Here is a 19,885-nt window from a genome sequence, read left to right on the forward strand (position 1 = left end):
TGCTGTTAAGTAGTCACAAATCTTCACAGCAAACAAACAAAGATGAGCATATTCTGTTTTTACCTTTGGTTGACACAGGTCACTAAAATAGGGAATATATTCAATCTCTTTTCACATATACAGCCACAGGTTTTAGCACAGTCTTCATTATCTATTTGAAATGAACTTAGAAATGCACAATTTCCTCTGTCATGTCCTAAATTCACTCCAGCCACATCACTGTAAAACAAACAAACAAAAATAATGGACAGCAATTTTCACTTGAAGCTTATACTGATTTAGACGATTATTTTTAAATTAAAATGTATTGACTAAAATGTGGAGAATATGAAATTAGTAAGTGTATCACTAAAAGTTTTTCATTTTCTCTAAACTCTCAAAAATAGTCTTGGTTCAGTGACATGGCTCAAAGGGTACAAACCTTTCACAACAAGTCTGACAATCTGAGATCAGAGTCCAGATATTAAAGAGTAGAACATTAGAAGTGACTCCTTCAACTTCCCTCTAATACACTTGTGCTCTGACATGTGCCTACACATATGCACACCTTCACACAAAAACAAATAAATGGAGAGACCTCACCACCTGGTCAGGTGGGCACTCCTGAGGCTGCAGAGCAGAAAAGACCACCAACACTGCCCACCCATGCCCACATCCCTGGCCCAAGAGGAAACTGTATACGGCCTCTGGGTTCCCGTAGAGGAGGGCCCAGGAGCAGCAGGACCGCTGCGTCTGAGACACCACCAGAATCTGAAGAGACCTACCGGATAAACAGTTCTCTGCACCCAAATCCCATGGGAGGGAGAGCTAAACCTTCAGAGAGGCAGACATGCCTGGGAATCCAGAAGAGACTGCACTCTGCACACATCTCTGACACCAGAGGAAAACACCAAAGGCCATCTGGAACGCTGGTGCATGGAAGCTCCCAGAAAGGGCACCGCAGATCTTCCTGGTTGCTGCCGCCACGGAGAGCTCATAAGCAGGACCCCACGAGCAAACTGGAGCCTCGGAACCACAGGTAAGACCAACTTTTCTGCTGCAACTGACCTGCCTGGTGAACTCCAGACACAGGCCCACAGTAACAGCTGAAGACCTGTAGATAGGAAAAACTACATGCCCAAAAGCAGAACACTCTGTCCCCATAACTAGCTGAAAGAAAACAGGAAAACAGGTCTACAGCACTCCTGACACACAGGCTTTTAAGACAGTCTAGCCACTGTCAGAAATAGCAGAACAAAGTAACACTAGAGATAATCTGATGGCGAGAGGCAAGCGCAGGAACCCAAGCAACAAAAACCAAGAATACATGGCATCATCAGAGCCCAATGCTCCTGCCAAAGCAAACACAGAATATCCAAACACACCAGAAAAGCAACATCTAGTTTCAAAATCATATTTGATCATGATGCTGGAGGACTTCAAGAAAGACATGAAGAACTCTCTTAGAGAAACACAGGAAAACATTAATAAACAAGTAGAAGCCCATAGAGAGGAATCGCAAAAATCCCTGAAAGAATTCCAGGAAAACACAATCAAACAGTTGAAGGAATTAAAAATGGAAATAGAAGCAATCAAGAAAGAACACATAGAAACAACCCTGGATATAGAAAACCAAAAGAAGAGACAAGGAGCTGTAGATACGAGCTTCACCAACAGAATACAAGAGATGGAAGACAGAATCTAAGGAGCAGAAGATTCCATAGAAATCATCGACTCAACTGTCAAAGATAATGTAAAGTGGAAAAAGCTACTGGTCCAAAACATACAGGAAATCCAGGACTCAATGAGAAGATCAAACCTAAGGATAATAGGTAGAGAAGAGAGTGAAGACTCCCAGCTCAAAGGACCAATAAATATCTTCAACAAAATCATAGAAGAAAACTTCCCTAACCTAAAGAAAGAGATACCCATAGGCATACAAGAAGCCTACAGAACTCCAAATAGATTGGACCAGAAAAGAAACACCTCCCGTCACATAATAGTCAAAACTCCAAAGGCACAAAATAAAGAAAGAATATTAAAAGCAGTAAGGGAAAAAGGTCAAGTAACATATAAATGCAGACCTATCAGAATCACACCAGACTTTTCGCCAGAAACTATGAAAGCCAGAAGATCCTAGACAGATGTCATACAGACCATAAGAGAACACAAATGCCAGCCCAGGTTACTGTATCGTGCAAAACTCTCAATTAACATAGATGGAGAAACCAAGATATTCCATGACAAAACCAAATTTACAAAATATCTTACTACAAATCCAGCACTACAAAGGATAATAAATAGTAAAGCCCAACATAAGGAGGCAAGCTATACCCTAGACGAAGCAAGAAACTAATCACCTTGGCAACAAAACAATGAGAAGAAAAGCACACAAACATAACCTCATATCCAAATATGAATATAACAGGAAGCAATAATCACTATTCCTTAATATCTCTCAATATCAATGGCCTCAACTCCCCAATAAAAAGACATAGATTAACAAACTGGATATGCAACGAGGACCCTGCATTCTGCCTCCTACAGGAAACACACCTCAGAGACAAAGAAAGACACTACCTCAGAGTGAAAGGCTGGAAAACAACTTTCCAAGCAAATGGTCAGAAGAAGCAAGCTGGAGTAGCCATTCTAATATGAAATAAAATCAATTTTCAACTAAAAGTCATCTAAAAAGATAAGGAAGGATACTTCATATTCATCAAAGGAAAAATCCACCAAGATGAACTCTCAGTCCTAAATATCTATGCCCCAAATACAAGGGCACCTACATACGTAAAAGAAACCTTACTAAAGCTCAAAACACACATTGCACCACACACAGTAAAAGTAGGAGATTTCAATACCCGACTCTCATCAATGGACAGATCATGGAAACAGAAATTAAACAGAGACGTAGACAGACTAAGAGAAGTCATGAGCCAAATGGACTTAACAGATATTTATAGAACATTCTATCCTAAAGCAAAAGGATATACCTTCTTCTCAGCTCCTCATGGTACTTTCTCCAAAATTGACCATATAATTGGTCAAAAAACAGGCCTCAACAGTTACAGAAAGATAGAAATAATCCCATGCGTGCTACCAGACCACGAAGGCCTAAAACTGGTCTTCAATAACAATAAGGGAAGAAAGCCCACATATACGTGGAAATTGAACCATGCTCTACTCAATGATAACCTGGTCAAGGAAGAAATAAAGAAACAAATTAAAGACCTTTTAAAATTTAATGAAAACGAAGGTACAACATACCCAAACTTATGGGACACAATGAAAGCTGTGCTAAGAGGAAAACTCATAGCGCTGAGTGCCTGCAGGAAGAAACAGAAAAGAGCATATGTCAGCAGCTTGACAGCACACCTAAAAGCTCTAGAACAAAAAGAAGCAAATACACCCAGGAGGAGTAGAAGGCAGGAAATAATCAAACTCAGAGCTGAAATCAACCAAGTAGAAACAAAAAGGACCATAGAAAGAATCAACAGAACCAAAAGTTGGTTCTTTGAGAAAAACAACAAGATAGATAAAACCTCCAGACTAACCAGAGGACACAGAGAGTGTGGCCAAATTAACAAAATCAGAAATGAAAAGGGAGACATAACTACAGATTCAGAGGAAATTCAAAAAATCATCAGATCTTACTATAAAAGCCTATATTCAACAAAACTTGAAAATCTGCAGGAAATGGACAATTTCCTGGACAGATACCAGGTACCGAAGTTAAATCAGGAATAGATAAACCAGTTAAACAACCCCATAACTCCTAAGGAAGTAGAAGCAGTCATTAAAGGTCTCCCAACCAAAAAGAGCCCAGGTACAGACGGGTTTAGTGCAGAATTCTATCAGACCTTCATAGAAGACCTCATAGCAATATTATCCAAACTATTCCACAAAATTGAAACAGATGGAGCACTACCAAATTCCTTCTATGAAGCCACAATTACTCTTATACCTAAACCACACAAAGACCCAACAAAGAAAGAGAACTTCAGACCAATTTCCCTTATGAATATCGACGCAAAAATACTCAATAAAATTCTGGCAAACCGAATCCAAGAGCACATCAAAACAATCATCCACCGTGATCAAGTAGGCTTCATCCCAGGCATGCAGGGATGGATTAATATACGGAAAACCATCAACGTGATTCATTATATAAACAAACTGAAAGAACAAAACCACATGATCATTTCATTAGATGCTGAGAAAGCATTTGACAAAATTCAACAGCCCTTCATGACAAAAGTCCTGGAAAGAATAGGAATTCAAGGCCCATACCTCAACATAGTAAAAGCCATATACAGCAAACCAGTTGCTAACATTAAACTAAATGGAGAGAAACTTGAAGCAATCCCACTAAAATCAGGGACTAGACAAGGCTGCCTACTCTCTCCCTACTTATTCAATATAGTTCTTGAAGTTCTGGCCAGAGCAATCAGAGAACAAAAAGAGGTCAAGGGGATACAGATCGGAAAAGAAGAAGTCAAAATATCACTATTTGCAGATAATATGATAGTATATTTAAGTGATCCCAAAAGTTCCACCAGAGAACTACTAAAGCTGATAAACAACTTCAGCAAAGTGGCTGGGTATAAAATTAACTCAAATAAATCAGTAGCCTTCCTCTATACAAAAGAGAAACAAGCCGAGAAAGAAATTAGGGAAACCACACCCTTCATAATAGACCCAAATAATATAAAGTACCTCGGTGTGACTTTAACCAAGCAAGTAAAAGATCTGTACAATAAGAACTTCAAGACACTAAAGAAGGAAATTGAAGAAGACCTCAGAAGGTGGAAAGATCTCCCATGCTCATGGATTGGCAGGATTAATATAGTAAAAATGGCCATTTTACCAAAAGCAATCTACAGATTCAATGCAATCCCCATCAAAATACCAATCCAATTCTTCAAAGAGTTAGACAGAACAATTTGCAAATTCATCTGGAATAACAAAAAACCCAGGATAGCTAAAGCTATCCTCAACAATAAGAGGACTTCAGGGGGAATCACTATCCCTGAACTCAAGCAGTATTACAGAGCAATAGTGATAAAAACTGCATGGTATTGGTACAGAGACAGACAGATAGACCAATGGAATAGAATTGAAGACCCAGAAATGAACCCACACACCTATGGTCACTTGATTTTTGACAAAGGAGCCAAAACCATCCAATGGAAAAAAGATAGCATTTTCAGCAAATGGTTCTGGTTCAACTGGAGGGCAACATGTAGAAGAATGCAGATCGATCCATGCTTTTCACCCTGTACAAAGCTTAAGTCCAAGTGGATAAAGGACCTCCACATCAAACCAAAAATGGGGTTCACAGCTAAACAAAGAATTCACAGCTGAGGAATGCCGAATGGCTGAGAAACACCTACAGAAATGTTCAACATCTTTATTCATAAGGGAAATGCAAATCAAAACAACCCTGAGATGTCACCTCACACCAGTGAGAATGGCTAAGATCAAAAACTCAGGTGACAGGAAATGCTGGCGAGGATGCGGAGAAAGAGGAACATTCCTCCATTGTTGGTGGGATTGCAGACTGGTACAACCATTCTGAAAATCAGTCTGGAGGTTCCTCAGAAAATTGGACATTGAACTGCCTGAGGATCCAGCTATACCTCTCTTGGGCATATACCCAAAAGATGCCCCAACATATAAAAAAGACACATGCTCCACTATGTTCATCGCAGCCTTATTTATAATAGCCAGAAGCTGGAAAGAACCCAGATGCCCTTCAACAGAAGAATGGATACAGAAAATGTGGTACATCTACACAATGGAATATTACTCAGCTATCAAAAACAATGACTGTATGAAATTCATATGCAAATGGTTGGAACTGGAAAATATCATCCTGAGTGAGGTAACCCAATCACAGAAAAACACACATGGTATGCACTCATTGATAAGTGGCTATTAGCCCAAATGCTTGATTTACCCTAGATGCCTAGAACAAATGAAACTCAAGACGGATGATCAAAATGTGAATGCTTCACTCCTTCTTTAAAAGGGGAACAAGAATACCCTTGGCAGGGAATAACGAGGCAAAGATTAAAACAGACACAGAAGGAACACCCATTCAGATCCTGCCCCACATGTGGCCCATACATATACAGCCAACCAATTAGACAAGATGGATGAAGCAAAGAAGTGCAGGCCGACAGGAGCTGGATGTAGATCGCTCCTAAGAGACACAGCCAGAATACAGCAAACCCAGAGGCGAATGCCAGCAGCAAACCACTGAAGTGAGAAAAGGACCCCCGTTGAAGGAATCAGAGAAAGAACTCGAAGAGCTTGAAGGGGCTCGAGACCCCATATGTACAACAATGCCAAACAACCAGAGTTTCCAGGGACTAAGCCACACCTAAAGACTATACATGGACTGACCCTGGACTCTGACCTCATAGGTAACAATGAATATCCTAGTAAGAGCACCAATTTAAGGCGAAGCCCTGGGTCCTGCTAAGACTGAATCCCCAGTGAACTAGATTGTTGGGGGGAGGGCGGCAATGGGGGGAGGATGGGGAGGGGAACACCCAAAAGAAGGGGATGCGGGAGGGGGATGTTTACCTGGAAACCGGGAAAGGGAATAACACTCGAAATGTATATAAGAAATACTCAAGTTACTTAAATAAATAAATAAATAAATAAATAAATAAATAAATAAATAAATGTAATAAATATAGAAATTTGACCACAACTCAAGTTCTTATTTATTCTACATTGTTGATTTTTAATCCTTAAGTAATACACAGTTTCAGTATCACTAAGAGATGATTTTAGAGTATGTTTGCCTATGATATCTTTGCAATAATGACAAATAAAAAGAAGAAATAAACATGAGGCACAAAGAAAAGATCTTCTCTGCCTGTATTTAAAAAGAAAGGTGTAGAGGGAGTAAAATCACAGAGGAGAGGGTGATACTGTTATTTTAGTTTATTTCCTCCCCCATCCCCACTCATAGATAATGAATCTTGACTGAAATAATCTGATTAACTGACTTCCTTGTATTCAACGTCCTGTAATCTCTGCAGGGTGGTACATTGATACTAAAAATTCCTTATTGTGAAAATAATTTAAAATGAAGATATGTACCGTGAAATGGCTACCTCATGTAGACAGGCAGGACTCCCAGGGGAGCAATAAGGCCTTCAAATCACCCACAAAACCTTCAACCCAAACTCTGTCCTACCTCCAAATAGTGCAGGGAGTAAGATGAAGCAGACACTGAGGAAATGGCCAAACAATGGCTGGCCTAACTTGAGACCCATCCCATAGGCAAGAACTAATCTCTGGCACTATTAAGGATACTCTGCTATGATTGCCAACAGGTGCTTTGAAAAACTGTTCTCTGAGAGTCTCCACCCAGCAGCTGACTGAAACAGATGCAGAGACCACCAAACATTTGATTGAGTTTGGGACTTCTTGTGGAAGAGTTGGGAGAAAAATTGAGGGAGCCTGAAGACGTAAGGACCCCATAGAAAGCCTAACAGAGTCAATTAACCTGGACCCTTGGGGTATCCCAGAGACTGAAATACAAACTAAAAATTATAAATGGACTGGACCTAGATTCATGCCCTCCAAGCACATATGTAGCAGATGTACAGCTTGGTCTTATACAGACTGAGACTGCAGCAGAGCTGAGACTCCAAAAGTATAAGCAGAACATGGCATAAAGTCATTATCCTAAAAGACAGGACAAGATGAATAAATCAATCGATAAAAAAATGATCATTCAAATACTAAATAATGTGTGCAGATGGATGCACTGGTGTACAATTGTAGTCTCATCATATGGGAGGCAGAGGCAGGAAGATGAGAATATGTCTGCTGGGCAATGCAGGGAGATTGAATCAGACTAACGGACTGAAAATCTCTGCCAGAGAAGATGAACCAGGGAAAGAAATCCACAGAACTCCACAGGGATGAAATATCAAAGGAAAAAAGCAGAGGACACCAACATACATGCCATAAGAAAATGCTTGTGGTAGTTACAAAAACCTTCTGACCATTGAACATCCTTACTAAAGACATGGTCCTGGACCTAGAAAGCACAACATTAGCAAGGAACATTTCTAAAGCATAGCCAAGATCCACAAATATCTCTTAACCTGGATGCAGGCATTATCTCAGCCCCTGGCACCTCATATCAAATGCTACCACCTGCCAAATTCACTTTCAGTCTACAAACAAAATTGTTAACTCTGTGACATTGGAAAACAGCAGAAATCCAAAAGCTTGGGTACAGATGCAGGGAGAGTAGAGCTAGCCTAGGTGAAATGATCCTTCTTTTAGAAAACCAAAATTAATTGTAATGCTATTAATCTGAATGGTTTCATCATACTAATACAACTTATAAGGCCATATGTCCTCCGGCCTTCTCTGTGAAAACTAGCTTGAGGATGTTATAGGAAAGCAAGGATGTTATTTTCCCTTCTTATTTGGAACTTAGTTGTCCACACTTGCAGGGCCACATTTAAATAGAAATGAACAGACATCCCATGTTCCCAGGAACTGAATGAAAGATCCTGAGAAAGTTACCACTGTTGGTACCATGGCTAAAATAGTTTCTTCATCTGTGTCAGAAGAAATTCAAAGAATGCCACAAAGAAACTGACATCATGAACAAAAGCCATCAGAAACCAATAGAACTCCAGATACTAACACCACCACATAACAATTATAAATAAGTTTGGTTGATATCTTTGAAGAGAAAAAGAACAGTACAGAGCACAGGCACACCAGCCTGTCATCCCAGCCCCTGGAGACATAAGGGTCAGGAGTGCTGCCTGTCTGACATGAATCCCAAACTCAAAACAACAAAAAACAATAAATGAGTTTTAAATTCTATGAAGTCAAATTTATAACCAGATAGCAACATCATTTAATGATAAACACAGAATTCCTAGGGAGATACTTCAATATTTAGTATTCTAAAAACATCAATAACAGAGGCATGACCAATTTGTGATCTGAAAGTAGAAGGAGGTATCTGAGTATTAAGAATCAAATGCTGATGAGTCCAGGAGGAAGAATACAAAAGGAAAAAAAGAGTAGATTATCCAATACTAAGAATGTATGAAAAGACCTTATTAAAACCCATTACATATTAAGCACAGAGTTGACCAACACAAAACACTGTTTAGTGTGTGTTTGGGGGTTTGGAGTTATTTGTTTCCAGAATTTTTCTCTTATTGTTTTTGTTTGTTTATTTGATTTGATTTTCAATTTTATGTTTTTAATTGTGCAAGGAGAGAGAGAGAGAGAGAGACAGAGACAGAGACAGAGACAGAGACAGAGAGACAGAGACAGAGACAGAGACAGACAGAGAGACAGAGAGACAGAGAGAGACAGAGTTCAAAGAACATGAAGTTAGGTAGAGAGGTAAGGACAGTCTTTGAGAACCTAAGCTCTAGAAAACCTGATCAAAACATATTCTACGAAAAAATAGTAACAAAAATACAACTTTGAAAAGTAGTTAGAATCACAGAAAGTATGACTTATTAAATGAAAATCAAAGTGTAAGGCAGGGGATAAATTCAGAGGAATTATTGGCCAGACCATAGAGGCCTCCAGAATATCACCAGGTATTGACATTGCCTTTACAACATTATTACCAACACAATTACATGGTAACAACCGACTGCTGAAGACACCACACACTTGGATGTCAGGACATAGAGAAATCCATCATAAACCAATCAGATGGAAATCATTTCCCCTGTACTAGTTTTCATAAGGTCAGAAGGTCTTTAGCAGGCTACAGGGAAAAAAAGATATGAATAGACTCCAGCACTGGTCCCTGCATGCAACCATACTGATCTGCTAGTCAAGGAGTGTTCAATTTTAATATTTTTACAAGATAACTTGCTACTTTCCTATTGGAGTTGAGGCCTTTACCACATGAGGAATGTCATGTTTGGTATTGTACTAGAAATCCACTCTATGACTGGGGAGGTCACAGGCTCTACAATGAAAGCTACTACAATAAGTTTGCTAAGTGGTCAGGGATCAGACTGCATTCTTCACACTTGTGTTCATACCTTAGACATTGGCTGCTCTCAGCCTTGGTCAAAGAAGAGTCTTTATGCTTTGGGCAGTACAGAGCTGTAGAACTAGTCAAAGTGCTGATGAGAAGAGAATATCCACTCAGCCCAAAAGCAGACAATGTCACAAACCCTGTTCCCCAAACACAATCAATAAGAATCAGGGAACAACAAAGAAGAAGTAGAAAAACTCAGAGAAAGGGAAAGCCTTGTGCAATTCTTCCTGCCTTCTGGACATGACAAGGCTATCCCACAACTCACAAAATGGGAGCACGTGTAGTTACCCACGTGAGACCTGCCTCCCAAATTCTGTATAGATGTGGAGGGCCCTCTGCCCTTAATGAATTACTATTGTTAGTTGACAGCTTCTAGAAAAGGAAGATTCAATTCTTTATGGAGGGTGTGGTGACTGGTGGGTTTCCTTGCTCCAGTGAAATACTATGCACCTATTTACAGTTAATTAAGAAAAACTGGGTTAGCAGGGAACCTATTAAGGCACATGAAGGTGAAGCTTGATAGGCTCAAAGAGAATGAATATGATCAAATTTCATTCTATGCATGTATAATATTTCTTTCCTTTTCTTTATTTTATATTACGTTTTGTTGATGGTGGTGGTTTTTCAAGACAGAGTCTCTCTCTCTCTCTCCCTCTCTCTCTCTCTCTCTCTCTCTCTCTCTCTCTCTCTCTCTCTCTCTCTCTCTCTCTCTCTCTCTGAAGCCCTGGTTGTCTTGGATTTCATTCAGCAGACCAGGCTGGCCTTGAACTCAAAGATCCACCTACCTCTGACTCTCTGGATATCTCCCAAGGACAAGTATTAACATCATGTATCACTACAAGTAACATGCCTTTTAAAGAGATTACTAGAAAAAAATATTATTAAGAAAATCAATGAACACTTTTCTACCATATCAGAAATGAACATAAATCTTAGATGTTTTGCAGTATAATACCTTGAATTAAAAACATACATATATGTGTGTATGTATTTATAAATATCTTCTTATATTTATAAATGTGTGTATGTGTATATTTATAAATATCTTCTTATATTTATAAATAAAAAAGCATATAAGTAACTATAGAAACAAACATGGTGAATGTAAAGATGCTCCTACCCATTGAATCTGTCAAGATGATCTGGTCACTTCACGTCCTCTTAAGCCTTTGCTTGCTTGTGCCTTGTGCATCTGAAAATCCTGGCCTGTGTTCAGTACTGCATCACTTGCAGGCAGTTTCTAGACTGTTCCTTTTCCTTGTCTAGCACTTGTCCAAACACTACTTTCTCCATGTTGTTCTTACCAGTGAGCTTTATTAGAAATGAGGAACTCTATGTGAAATGCAAGGAAAGCCTTTGCACACAATTCTCTCAACTCCTGTACCAGCATTAGAGTAGAGTGTGAGGGTTCTGGAAACTCACAGTTTAGGTGGGTCACCAATCCATTGCTGTTTCTTTGGGCTCTTATTATATGTCAATCCAATCCAGTATCTCTTTCCTTGAAGTTGGGACTTAAGGAAGTTCTGTAAAGAAAACAACATATCTATCGTGTGATAAAATTTCCATCTGTTTGGTAAGAGAACTACCAGGAAACTTGCTAGATAGTTCCATTAATTCTCTGATGTCCTATCCTGCAGGAGAAAAATGTCTAAAGTCATTTCACATGAGCAGCTCATTTCTGTTAAAAACAATGTCAGTTTCATAAGCTATTTAACATGGTAGCTTCATGTGTAGTGATACATGGTTCATTAAATAATTTGTGACTGTGTTTCTTAGACAAAATCTCGACATGTAGCTAAGGTTAGCCTTGATCTCACAATCTTTCTGCTTTACAAACCCAAATATACACTACACACTGGCTCATTAAATCATTTCTGGCTGGACCCCCCATTGTAGGGGAATGTCAGGGCATGGAAGTGGGAAGGAGTGGGTGGTTGGGTAGGGGAACACCCTCATAGAAGAAGGGGGAGGGAGATGAGATAGGAGGTTTATGGATGGGAAACGGGGAAAGGGGATAACATTTGAAATGTAATTTTTAAAAAAATCCAATAAAAAGTGACTACCAGAAAAAAATAATTTCTGACACTTCACAAAATTATTCATGTGATTTTTCCAGAAGACTACAGAGACATGTGAGAAGTGTTCATCATAAGTGACGTCCTGTATTCAAAGCAAATCTACTAAGATGAAAATTCCTGTGCAAAAAGCTGAGTATTAAATTCCATTCTGCAGAGAAGAAGGCTTTCGTATTTCAGATCAAGAAGTGACAGAACTTGAGGAGGGGATGGGAAGACATCTGGAAGTATTTAGTATGCCTTACATGTGACATCAATGTAGCATAATGACACATTAAATTTCAGAATATATATCATAGTACAGGTTTAAATGTAACTATGTATACTATATCTAATAAAACTTTATATCATTAGTTAACATTAAAAGTTATAATAATGCCTGGTCTGGCCCCAGTGAGAGACTAGAGGCCCCATGGAGTGGGGAGGTCTGGTGGGATGGAGGTGTGGGGTAGAGATGGGGGAGGAGGTATGGGAACAGGAACAGTCAGAGGGTGAACCAGGAGGCAATAACGACTGGACTGTAAAAAACAACATTAAATTATTTAAATATATAACAATGCTGTAGTATTAATCATGCAATTGTTTAGATATGTATTAAACTGATATATAAATCATCTACCATATTCTAAATGACATTTCAAACTGATACTACATGCATTTTTGCATAGTAATATAATCTCCATATTTGTAGAGATTTCCTTAGTAATAAATATTAACAGACAATGTCAGTTTCCTAACCACTTTGTTTTTTTCTTTAAATACTAGCTTCTAAAGATAGACATTTAATGATACAGAAAATATTATAAAATAAATGTTATAGACATGTTCAGTGAAATCACCATGAGTTAACTGATACGACTGTTTACTTGCATGGTTCTCACATCATTTCTAATTTGGGGATAGACTCAGTGGTTCATTACTCTCCCTGTCGTCATCCAATTACTCATCTCAAGCAGTCACATTCTTAATTTCCAAAGAGCAAGCCCTAAGCATCTGCTTCTGGCATGTTAGTTAGCACTTTATGAAGATGCGTAACTATAGGTCACAGGTTGTGCTGAGCCAAATGCTTAAACTTCATCAGAGAAAGACTTGCTTCTCTGAGGCACTCTGTTGCAGATTTCTGAAGAAGAAAGGAGACTTTAAACATCCAATTGTCTCTTTAGAAACAAATCTCTTCATAACTGATGCTGAATCCTGACTTTAAATGGAAAGCAGGAAAGAGTCGATTAGGAAACAATTACTGAACAATTTTTTTCTCACATTACAGAAACATCACATAGAACCCATGAAGGACTCTTTTTTTAAAACCCTTGCCTGGGCTCATATCTCATCATCTAAGGTTTAGAGAGAGATCTAAGTATAAAGAAGTATGTAAGGGTCTATAGTACCATTTCATCCTCATCATCTATCTTCAGAAGAGATAAGCTGCAAGCCTGGCAGATCTGTTTACATCCATTCCACTGTACATTGTCAGTGATGAAATAATAGCATTTCATGCCACAGCAGAACCAGTGTCCTTCTACTTGTTTGCCTACAACAGAAAGGGTGAAAGGTTAAATGTCCTATTTTCTTGTATTCTGACATCAGTGTTTATTATTAAACATCTACAAGTAAGAAAAATCTCATAGCTCTCAGAAATTGAGGTTGTAGAATGCCCAGAGACCCCTACACACCCATGCTGTATGCAGCATTTTTTATCACAGTAAAAAAGTAGAGAAAATGTAGCACATACACTCAAAGGAATACTATTTAGCCTTTAAAGCAAAGTAAAGCCTGTCAGGCATGACATTTTCTTGCTATAATGCCAGCACCCCACAGAGTGAGGAGGAGGGTCACTACCAGTATGAGGTCATCCTAAGCTGAGTAGTGAATCATGGACAGCCTGGGCCATACACTGAGTTTCAAGTCAGCCAGAGCTATGGAATGAAACCATGTCTTATACTCCCCTCAAAGAGAACCTGACAAAATGTAACCAACTATGCAGTAGTGTCTCCCAGGCAACTCCTGCCTGCTGCTCACTTAGTGTCAGGATACAGTGTCTATTACCAGGAAACTAGCTTCTAAGGAGACCGCAGAATCTTTGTAGCCTCCTCTCTCTCCCAAATATGTAAGAAAGTCCCTCAGAGAATCATGGATGAAGCATGTCAGTCACAAGTCCTTCATGATTCTATTCAGATGAGGTTTTTAACCCAGTCAAATCCTAAGAATCAGAGGTTTGTGAAAAACCAGGGGCTGGAAAGCATGGAATGAGCACTTGTTGCTCAGAGGCAGTACATGAAAGGTGGAATGCTGGATCTGAATTAATGCTACTTGGAGTTGTGCTGTGGTCTCTGTTAAACACTCTTGCCTTAAAGATCTTCCTGAAGGTGATGTTATTCTGACAGAGGTGAGGTCTTCAAGAGTATATATCCCCACATGCCCAAAGATGGCAAACTGAACATATTACAATGTGTGTAGTTTATATAGCATTTCAGTACGATTATTTTGTTTGGTGTGGTTCTGGGAATGGCCATGCTCTAGCAGTGAACCTTATCACCAACTTTTGCTTTTCTATAATGAGGTAACACAATGAAACTCAGCCTGGCCTGATATTTGTTGGGCTACACTACCAGACCTGGGCCCTGGAACATAATTACCCTCCATTCCTGGCCTTCTGAGAAAAAAAAAATCTATGCTCATGCTTTTCTCAGTGATATGATCTGGGATGCACATTGGCACTTTATCATCCTCATTGAAGATTAGATCCACTCTTGGTGTCACAAAGTTCCTAGTCCAACCCTTATCGATCACACCAGCATCTCCCCTCTCACTTGATTGATTGAGGGGAATGGGCATACACCCTTCTTCCAACTCTGTCTTTCATTTTCAGAATCACCAATTTTACTTTCTCAATGCTTAATCAATGTAACCATCACTTGAATCAGAAAAAGGAAGATAATCCTTGCTAAATTGTCCTTCATCAGACTCAGAATTTTGTAAAATATTCACCACTTGTTGAACTGAGAAGAGAGTTTACCTTGTCCTTTAATGGTTGAAATGCTCAGTTCATTGCCTGCTTGTTCCATGGTAAATTGCCCCCAATTCCCAAAATCACATCAAAATACAATCAAGCAGTCTGCCTAGGGCACCATATAGAGGTGAATTGCCCATGGTTGCCTGAGTCCCAGTGTCTATCTCTGGGCTTGCTCTTCAGTCTGGAGGACCATTGATGCTCTGCTTACTGTGGAAATTTTCAGGGACCCCCAAGACTAAAAAGCTTGGAACCCTGCTCCAACAATCTCATCCTAGGCAGATATGCCCACCATGCCAGTTGGGTCCAACTGGGACACAGCCTGCAGAGTAAGGTCCATCCAGGACATAGCCTGCAGAGTAGCGTCTACCTGAAATACAACTAACAGAGTCAGGCACCTGACTTTCACTATTTGTTCCATGGCTTCCCCCCACTTTCCCAAGAAATCCTGCTGCCATCAAAACCATCCAACTAATACCAGGAAAAACCAGGCACCTAAAGGATAGCATAAGAACACAATCAGCACAGGATCCTTGCAGTCTTCACCTGTGCCCAGAGCTAAGTTTGTCCCACAGCATTCTGTACCAAAATCTAGCCTGGAGAGAGAGAGTCACCAAAGAGTACTCTCCCTCCAGAGCCCACAAGTAAGATCACCACTTTCACACCAATAAATGTCCAAAACAGAAACCAACAGAAACACACAGGGCACAGGAAACTCAGATCTCTAGATGTCTCTAGCTGTGCCTAGAGCTAGGGAAGTCCACAGCCCTTCATACCCAAAATCCACCCAGAGAGAACTGGTTTCCCAGGAGGGTGCACACTCCTAGGATCACAGGTTCACAGGCCCATAGAAGGGAAAAGCTCCAGTCGGAGCCAGCAAGACCAATTAACACCAGAGATAAACAGATAGTGAGAGACAAGCTCAAGAACCTAAGCAAAAGAAATAAAGACTACTTGGCATCATCAGAAATCACTTCCCACACCAATTCATGGGTAACCTAACACACTGAAAAGTAAGATTTGGATTTAAAATCACATCTCATGACGATGAAAGAGACTTTAAGAAGGTCATAAATGACTCCCTTAATGAAATACAGGACAAAACAGATAAAAAAGTAGAAGCCCTTAGGGAAGAAACAAGCAAAAAGATCCCTACTCCCTTAAAGAATTACAGGAACAAAACAACCAAACAGGTAAAGAAATTGAACAAAACTATCCAGGATTTAAAAATTGAAATAGAAACAATAAAGAACTCACAAAGAGAGACAATCCTGGAGATAAAAATCCTAGATAAGATAAGGAGCCATAGATACATGCATCAACAGCAGAATACAAGAGATAGAAGAAAGAATCTCAGGGGCAGAAGATACCATAGAAAACATTAACACAATAATCGAAGAAAATGAAAATACAAAAATATACTAACACAAAATTCCAAGAAATCCAGGACACAATAAGAAAACCAAACCTAAGGATAATAGTTATAGAAGAGAGAGAAGATTAGCAAATCCATAAACAGTTTCAAAAATTATAGAAGAAAACTTCCCTAACCTAAAGAAAGAGATGCCAATAAACACATAAGAGGCCTACAGAACTACAAAAATATTGGACCAGAAAAGTAATTCCTTCTGTCACAAACTGGTCAAAACACCAAATGCACTAAAAAGAAAGGATATTTAAAGCAGTAAGGGGAAAAGTTCAAGTAATATATAAAAGCAGACCTATCAGAATTAGAGCAGACTTCTCACAAGAAACTATGAAAGCTAGAAGATCCTGGACAGATGTCATACATATCCTACAAGAACAGAAATGTCAGCCCAGGTTACTATATCCAGCAAAATTCTCAATTACAATAGATGAAGAAACAAAGATATTCTGTGGCAAAAGCAAATTTACAAAATATCTTTTTTTAATGTACTTTATAAATCTTTTTTCTTCCTTTTTTATTTCTGCATTTTTTATTAACTTGAGTATTTCTTTTTTTTTTTTTTTGTTAACTTGAGTATTTCTTATTTACATTTCGAGTGTTATTCCCTTTCCCGGTTTCCGGGCAAACATCTCCCGAATCCCTCCCCCTCCCCTTCTTTATGGGTGTTCCCCCTCCCCATCCTCCCCCCATTGCCACCCTCCCCCCAACAATCACTTTCACAGAGGGTTCAGTCTTAGCAAGACCAAGGGCTTCCCCTTCCACTGGTGATCTTACTAGAATATTCATTGCTACCTATGAGGTCAAAGTCCAGGGTCAGTCCATGTATAGACTTTAGGTAGTGGCTTAGTCCCTGGAAGCTCTGGTTGCTTGGCATTGTTGTTCATAAGGGGTCTCGAGCCCCTTCAAGCTCTTCGAGTTCTTTCTCTGATTCTTTCAACGGGGGTCCCGTTCTCAGTTCAGTGGTTTGCTGCGGCATTAGCCTCTGTATTTGCTGTATTCTGGCTGTGTCTCTCAGGAGCGATCTACATCCAGCTCCTGTCGGCCTGCACTTCTTTGCTTCATCCATCTTGTCTAATTGGACGGCTGTATATGTATGGGCCACATGTGGGGCAGGCTCTGAATGGCTGTTCCTTCTGTGTCTGTTTTAATCTTTGCCTCTCTATTCCCTGCCAAGGGTATTCTTGTTCCCCTTTTAAAGAAGGAGTGAAGCATTCACATTTTGATCATCCATCTTGAGTTTCATTCGTTCTAGGCATCTAGGGTAAATCAAGCATTTGGGCTAATAGCCACTTATCAATGAGTGCATACCATGTGTGTTTTTCTGTGATTGGGTTACCTCACTCAGGATGATATTTTCCAGTTCCAACCATTTGCCTATGAATTTCATAAAGTCATTGTTTTTTATAGCTGAGTAAAATTCCATTGTGTAGATGTACCACATTTTCTGTATGCATTCCTCTGTTGAAGGGCATTTGGGTTATTTCCAGCTTCTGGCTATTATAACTTCAAGGCTGCTATGAACATAGTGGAGCATGTGTCTTTTTTATATGTTGGGGCATCTTGTGGGTATATGCCCAAGAGAGGTATAGCTGGATCCTCAGGCAGTTCAATGTCCAATTTTCTGAGGAACCTCCAGACTGATTTCCAGAATGGTTGTACCAGTCTGCTATCCCACCAACAATGGAGGAGTGTTCCTCTTTCTCCGCATCCTCGCCAGGATTTGCTGTCACCTAAGTTTTTGATCTTAGCCATTCTCACTGGTGTGAGAGCAAATCTCAGTGTTGTATTGATTTGCATTTCCCTTATAACTAAAGATGTTGAACATTTCTTTAGGTGTTTCTCAGCCATTCGGCATTCCTCAGCTGTGAATTTTTTGTTTAGCTCTGAACCCCATTTTTAATAGGGTTATTTGTCTCCCTGCGGTCTAACTTCTTGAGTTCTTTGTATATTTTGGATATAAGGCTTCTATCTGTTGTAGGATTGGTAAAGATCTTTTCCCAATCTGTTGGTTGCCATTTTCTCCTAACCACAGTGTCCTTTGCCTTACAGAAGCTTTGCAGTTTTATGAGATCCCATTTGTCGATTATTGATCTTAGAGCATAAGCCATTGGTGTTTTGTTCAGGAAATTTTTTCCAGTGACCGTGTGCTCCACATGTTTCCCTAGTTTTTCTTCTATAAGTTTGAGGGTATCTGGTTTGATGTGGAGGTCCTTTATCCACTTGGACTTGAGCTTTGTACAGGGTGATAAGCATGGATCGATCTGCATTCTTCTACATGTTGACCTCCAGTTGAACCAGCACCATTTGCTGAAAATGTTATCTTTTTTCCATTCGATGCTTTTGGGTCCTTTGTCAAAAATCAAGTGCCCATAGGTGTGGGTTCATTTCTGTGTCTTCAAATCTGTTCCATTGGTCTACCTGTCTGTCTCTGTACCAATACCATGCAGTTTTTATCGCTATTGCTCTGTAATACTGCTTGAGTTCAGGGATAGTGATTCCCCCTGAAGTCCTTTTATTGTTGAGGATAGTTTTAGCTATCCTGGGTTTTTTGTTATTCCAGATGAATTTGCAAATTGTTCTGTCTTTGAAGAATTGGATTGGTATTTTGATGGGGATTGCATTGAATCTGTAGATCATTTTTTGGTAGAATGGCCATTTTTGCTATATTAATCCTGCCAATCCATGAACATGGGAGATCTTTCCATCTTCTGAGGTCTTCTTCAATTTCTTTCTTCAGTGTCTTGAAGTTCTTATTGTACAGATCTTTTACTTGCTTGGTTAAAGTCACACCGAGGTACTTTATATTATTTGGGTCTATTATGAAGGGTGTCGTTTCCCTAATTTCTTTCTCGGCTTGTTTCTCTTTTGTATAGAGGAAGGCAACTGATTTATTTGAGTTAATTTTATACCCAGCCACTTTGCTGAAGTTGTTTATCAGCTTTAGTAGTTCTCTGGTGGAACTTTTGGGATCACTTAAATATACTATCATGTCATCTGCAAATAGTGATATTTTGACTTCCTTTTTTCCGATATGTATCCCCCTGACCTCCTTTTGTTGTCTGATTGCTCTGGCTAGAACTTCAAGAACTATATTGAATAAGTAGGGAGAGAGTAGGCAGCATTGTCTAGTCCCTGATTTTAGTGGGATTTCTTCAAGTTTCTCTCCATTTAGTTTAATGTTAGCAACTGGTTTGCTGTATATGGCTTTTACTATGTTTAGGTATGGGCCTTGAATTCCTATTCTTTCCAGGACTTTTATCATGAAGGGGTGTTGAACTTTGTCAAATGCTTTTTCACCATCTAATGCAATGATCATGTGGTTTTGT

The 19,885-nt window shown here is 39.4% G+C and overlaps 1 protein-coding gene across 5 annotated transcripts in view; it reads right to left on the reverse strand.

Moving 5' to 3' along the window:
- The window catches only part of Klra2 (killer cell lectin-like receptor, subfamily A, member 2), a 75,752-nt gene that overhangs the window by 41,949 nt on the left and 13,918 nt on the right, over positions 1-19,885 (reverse strand). For all 5 annotated transcript variants that reach the window (XM_087658483.1, XM_087658480.1, XM_087658482.1 and 2 more), the window contains 3 exons: positions 13,509-13,651; positions 11,468-11,568; positions 64-219 (listed from right to left, as the gene is read on the reverse strand). In XM_087658483.1, coding sequence (XP_087514609.1) covers positions 64-219; positions 11,468-11,568; positions 13,509-13,651 — 400 coding nt within the window. The remainder of the gene's footprint in view (positions 1-63; positions 220-11,467; positions 11,569-13,508; positions 13,652-19,885) is intronic.

Source organism: Rattus norvegicus, chromosome 4 (genome assembly GCF_021556685.1).
Source record: "Rattus norvegicus strain SHRSP/BbbUtx chromosome 4, alternate assembly SHRSP_T2T, whole genome shotgun sequence".
Classification (NCBI taxonomy): Eukaryota; Metazoa; Chordata; class Mammalia; order Rodentia; family Muridae; genus Rattus; species Rattus norvegicus.